Genomic DNA, 6,000 nt, shown 5'->3' on the forward strand with positions numbered 1-6,000 from the left:
TACCTGCATGCCAAATTTCAAGCGTCTAACTTAAGCGGTTTAGATTTTTCATACAAAAACTTGATTTCATTAAAAGACTCCGAATATCAAATCGCTTAGGTATCTAAAGTCAAACGATTCTGAAATGTCAAGTGGACTAATGAATAACCCATTAAGATAGTAGCGCCCTCCTGTCAATGACATACCTGGAACGATAGAGTTTTGAACAACTAATAAAAATGCTTTGTCCTAAATGACTGACGGATATCGTAGAGACCTGAAAGTTGGAAGGTGTGTTCTTTTTATGACGTAGGCATCTCATAAGAAAAGATTTTCCGAAATGGGGTCATGAAATGAAGGGGGTGAAAAAAGGGGGCAAAGTTTGTATGGGACAAAGTGATTCCTTGGTTCAATCTACTTGAAATTTAGTTTAACAATACCTTAATATAATTCATGAAAGACGTGTGGAACGGGTAGAAAGTAATTTTGGCAGTCATTTTCTTCGAAGTTGATATCAATACTACTTAGTGCCTTTGATTTAATTACTTTTTATTTTTACAAGTGTTTGAAAAATCCATTTCAGATTTTGTTCAATGTCAAGTGAAATCTCAAATTGAAATGTCTCAATCTCAATGAGGAGACTCTGTATTTATTCCTAGAATTCCCCAAACACCGTCAAATTACCCTTTCGAATTGTTCGTGTGACGCTTGAAGGGAAGGAAGTCGACCTAACTTAACCAACTGCGTATTTCTATACTGTGTAGCTGGAAATTGTGGCGGGAGCTCTTTGACGCGCTGTTTTCGGCGAAGAATTGCGCGCGCAGATTTTGACAGCGCGAAATACCTACTTTAGAAGAAATACCAAGCCTTAAATTGTCTCACGTAATAAATGAGTGGCACACGTCATATCAACTCAATCACTATGCACTGTAATAGTGTAATTATTTGATGTCGTCCGTCGATCGTTTCCGATCCGCGGCGCGTGCAGGCGGGGCGTGCGGGTCGCCGCGGCGGCCGGCGGCGCTGGGCTGCCGGCAGCGGGCGCTGGTGGGCGCGCTGGTGCGGCGGCTGCCGGCGGCGCCGCGCCTGGTGCGCTGCCTGCGCCCCGAGCCGCAGCTGCGCCCGCACCGCCTGGACCTGGCGCTGCTGCGCCACCAGATCCGCTCGCAGGGGTGAGTGCGCGCTCGCTCCGAGAGTTATACTTCCAATATACTGAACTGTCCTATCCGTGACGTTGACAGCGGGGCGCCACCGTCAATACCGGATCGCTGGTTCCGATTTTTGCCATGTTGGAAACCATATAGTTGAACGATGGTAGCGCCCCCCTGTCATTGAGTTTGGTGGGACAGTTCAGTGTGGGTCGTCTATACGGTGACCGATCATCGGATTTCAACGATCGAAGCGTTCCGATTTTATTAATTTTTGTCCCACCCTGTGAGAGCGTTCTTATGATTTCCTGGAACTCTAGGGTATCGATGAGACCGCTTCGATGAAACGAACGGCATTAAAAAATGTTTTCAGCAATTTTTTTCGACTTAATTTTTTCATACAAAATTATTCGCCGTAGTTAAATAACCATGTTAAAACACCTTAATGTAAAAAATATAAATATATTTTTTTTGAAAAAAAAAAAAACTATCAAGGTCGATCATACCTTCGAAAATAATATGCGTTTACAAACACTCATGTTCTTAAGACATTCTGCCACACTACACGTGTCCATACCGCGGCCACAGGATCGTGGAGATGGCGCTGCTGCGGCGCAACGGCTGGTGCGAGTCGATGTGCGCGCGCGCGCTGCTGGCGCGCTACGGGCTGCTGGCCGCCGCGCGCGCCGCCTCCCCCGCGCCCGCCGCGCCCGCGCCCGCCCGCGATGACCCCGTGCGCGCCGCGCGGGCGCTGCTGCGCGCGCTGCCCATCCCCAGNATACAATTAGGGTTTCTGATTTCTCGACCTATTTTTTTTTCTCGAGTTTCGAGAATTCTCGAGGCCAAAGTCTCGAGTTTTCTCGGGTCTCGAGTCTTTTCATGAAAACTGTCGAAATCGGTTGAAATTAAATAAAAACACAGGTTTTTTAATCTAATATACCTACTTTTATTGCACAACAATCAATATTAGAATTTAGTATCACACTAATTTTAGTAAGGAAAGAAACAAAAAATAAAATCTTCTTTCATAATTAATATTAACTAATAATCATAACAAATTAAGTCATAAAGTCGCGTGTACTTTAAGGATAAGTAACAATAAAAATCTGGAGCTACAGTAGGGATGATGACTGGGTAATGAAATCGAAATTCTATTTAGTCCGTCAGACAGATAATAAAGAGATTTTGGAGACATATTTTTTGATTATTTTCATAATCGAATAGTTACAGTATTGTATTGAGTTAAAGTTTCGCGTGGCGTCACTTATGAGTAAAAATTCTACTCAAGTGTGACGTAACGCGCTTTTTCAAACCGATGTGGCACAGTTATTATTTAGTTATGAAAGATGATGAATAATATGAGTCTAATATTTTCTAATGATCTGTCTGACGGACAAATAATTGAAATTTTGTCATCTAGCCTATTGAATAAACTTTACGAGGAGGCACGAGTACCTAACCTAACAGACAGTAAACAAATGTTTCAGTCTTTAAATCAGTCAGAGTTAAACATCTATATATATAAAAGAAAGTCGTGTTAGTTACTTCGCTTATAACTCAAGAACGGCTGAACCGATTTAGCTGAAAATTGTCAGGGAGGTAGTTTAGAGCCAGGAGAAGGACATAGGATACTTTTTATCCCGTTCGAAATTAAAAAAAAGTCTGCTTATTTATTGCCATTAAGGCGGAACAAAGTTCGCCGGGTCAGCTAGTACATAATAAATATAGCATACTTAGTTTCGATTGAGATCATTACTTGCAAATCAAATCAGTTAAAAAAGGAGAGACTAGGCCAGTCTAAAAGCAACGTTAACCTATTAAATATTTAAAAACTTACTTTTATCTAAGAAAATAGGCTTTCAAGAATATTAAAGCTTCAAAATCGAAACTCGAGAATTCTCGAGCTCCGGTAATTTTTTTCTCGTCTCGGATGAAGCCAAATTTCTCGAGTTTTCTCGAGTTCGAGAAAGCTCGAGCAGAAACCCTACATACAATCGTCTTCACTCTTTAGAAGAGCACACTGACACAAATAAATAATAAAAAATTAGGTCAGTGGGTCAAATATAGGGGCAGCTGCACGTCACTGAAAGACGATTCTGTTTACTCGGCATCTGGGCTGGAGAACATGAATTCTTGCTTACAGATGCAGATGTAAATAGAGTTATAACTGGACAAATTTTACATGAAATGTTTAACAGAACTCAGTTAAAAGACACATACATGGAATACCAATAAGGTTGCGGAGGGAAAGCTACCTATTATAAACTAGCGGCCGCCCGCGACTTTGTTCGCGTGGACCTCGTTTTACCCCCGTTAGATATGATGTTTATTTACCTCATTTTACCCATGTTGATAGATGGCGTTTCACGGTTTCCCCCGAATGAATATTTACGAACGTCATACCGTAGTTTGTCCAGTGCTGTAGATTTTAACCAATGACGATAGATGGCGCTTTTAGACNCGGCCGCTCGGCCGAGTGCATGAACCAAATGTCCGAAACTGCGGTTCCTCTCGTACTGAGCAGTATTACTATCGCAACGACAACGCCATCAGTAGGGTAAAACTAACCTGTCTCACGACGGTCTAAACCCAGCTCACGTTCCCTTTTGATGGGTGAACAATCCAACGCTTGGCGAATTTTGCTTCGCAATGATAGGAAGAGCCGACATCGAAGGATCAAAAAGCAACGTCGCTATGAACGCTTGGCTGCCACAAGCCAGTTATCCCTGTGGTAACTTTTCTGGCACCTCTTGCTAAAAACTCTTTATACTAAAGGATCGATAGGCCGTGCTTTCGCAGTCCCTATGCGTACTGAACATCTGGATCAAGCCAGCTTTTGCCCTTTTGCTCCACGCGAGGTTTCTGTCCTCGCTGAGCTGGCCTTAGGACACCTGCGTTATTCTTTGACAGATGTACCGCCCCAGTCAAACTCCCCGCCTGGCAGTGTCCTCGAACCGGATCACGCGGGAGTTTAAACGGTGACGAGCGTTGCCGCCACGNTATATAAAAATAAGTCGGGTTTTCCTCCCTGACGCTATAACTCCAGAACGCACGAACCGATTTCCACGGTTTTGCATTCGTTGGAAAGGTCTCGGGCTCCGTGAGGTTTATAGCAAAGAAAATTCGGAAAAGGGGGTAAAACAGGATCCACGCGTACGAAGTCGCGGGCGGCCGCTAGTAACGTATAAAGCCCGGACTGTGAGCACGTAGAATTTTGTCCAATGACCCCAAGCTACCCATCCTTATCGCTCGCGCGTAATTATGTTGCTGTCGCGCTTGCACACTCACTGCGGGCGCCCGTCACACAGTCACGACAGCAATATAATTACGCGTGAGCGATAAGTATGGGTAGCTTTGGGTTATTGGACAAAATTCTACGTGCTCACAGACCGGGCTTTATACGTTATAATATGACTGTGAATGAGGACTACCATATTTGTCCAAACCAGAATGCCACTGCAGAGTAAGGTACGCTTTCCACCAATGTAGAGAGGAAACGAGAGGAAAGGAGATGTGAGCTGTGCGTAGATATCAGTATATTGCTGTCTACGAATCGTATAACGCTCGGGTGTGCGAGACACGGGGAGAAGGCAAAAAAGAGCCCAAGCGCCGCTCCGTCCGAGTCGCCTAACACATCTCCGCCGCCGGTCGCTAGATTATTTAGGCTGGTTTTAGTGTCACGCGAACTGTTAGTGCGGATCGCTCCGCACAGCCGATCTGTATGAACTGCTGGGGAGCGGAGCGGTTCCTCTGGACCGCATTACTCTAAAACGCTCCCTAGAAGTTCATACAGATTGACCGTGCGGAGCGGGTCCGCACCGGACGGTCCGGGTGACACTAAAACCAGCCTTATTGTGGTGAACCCACTCCTTACACAAGCAATGTAGGCTGCTCTTATCAAAATGATTTTCTAAAGAGCCAATTATTTCCGTTACATTAATATAATAATTTTTCTTTTGTCTACCCATATAAAGTATACGGTATACGGATCTGAGACGTGGTCGCCCATAGTAGGGCCCTCAGATCATAGAAGATCATTCTCTTTCTATGATATGAGGTAGGGCCTCATAAGAAGGCTCAAGGTTACCCAAAGGGCGGTGGAGCGGGCTATGCTCGGAGTTTCCCTGCGTGATCAAATCAGAAATAAGGAGATCCGCAGGAGAACCAAAGTAACCGACATAGCTCGCAGAATTGCTAAAATCAAGTGGCAGTGGGCGGGGCACATAGCTCGTAGAGACGATGGCCGTTGGGGCAGGAAAGTTCTCGAGTGGCGACCACGGGCTGGAAGACGTAGCTTGGGCAGGCCTCCTACTAGTTGGACCGACGATCTGGTAAGGGTCGCGGGAAGAGCCTGGATGCGGGCAGCGCAGGACCGTTCATTATGGAAAACCTTGGGGGAGGCCTTTGTCCAGCAGTGGACGTCATTTGGCTGAAACGACGACGACCCATATAAAGTCGAACCAGCATCTAATACACACAAACCAATCCCTTCCAGACTACTCGGGCGAGCTAGACGCGGGCATATTCGGCGGCGAAGAGGCGCAACTCCGCGAAGGACTCGACCTCGACGACCTGACGCTTCTCGAGGAGCCCAGCGCGCTGCTGCCCGACTCGGCGGTGGAGCACGAGTTCCGCCTCGACCGATTGTAGTACCGCGCGGCGCCCGCCGCCGGCGTGACCGCTTGACGCTTGGACGACATCGTGGACCGCCTGTAACGCACGCCGATAAACTGAGGCTGCGCAATCGTAGACACTTGTCTTGTGTTCGTATCAGCCCGTTGTCCTAGGTGAACGACACGCGCGTATACAGGGTGGAATTTTGTAATGCCACCTGGAGGGAAAGTACTCTTAATACTGTAAATAGAAAATTTTA

General features: G+C 45.9%; 1 protein-coding gene across 1 annotated transcript in view; it reads left to right on the forward strand.

Annotated features, from left to right (window-relative positions):
* Positions 1 to 6,000, forward strand: part of LOC114359626 (CREB-regulated transcription coactivator 3) — a 34,378-nt gene extending 28,378 nt beyond the window's left edge. Inside the window, exons 12-14 of the mRNA XM_028314092.1 lie at positions 916 to 1,151; positions 1,716 to 1,810; positions 5,623 to 6,000. Of these exons, the coding sequence (XP_028169893.1) occupies positions 916 to 1,151; positions 1,716 to 1,810; positions 5,623 to 5,777 (486 nt within the window). The 3' untranslated portion in view covers positions 5,778 to 6,000. The remainder of the gene's footprint in view (positions 1 to 915; positions 1,152 to 1,715; positions 1,811 to 5,622) is intronic.

This window comes from Ostrinia furnacalis, unplaced genomic scaffold, assembly GCF_004193835.3.
Source record: "Ostrinia furnacalis isolate ACB-3 unplaced genomic scaffold, ASM419383v2 OfSCF4519, whole genome shotgun sequence".
In the NCBI taxonomy this organism is placed as follows: domain Eukaryota; kingdom Metazoa; phylum Arthropoda; class Insecta; order Lepidoptera; family Crambidae; genus Ostrinia; species Ostrinia furnacalis.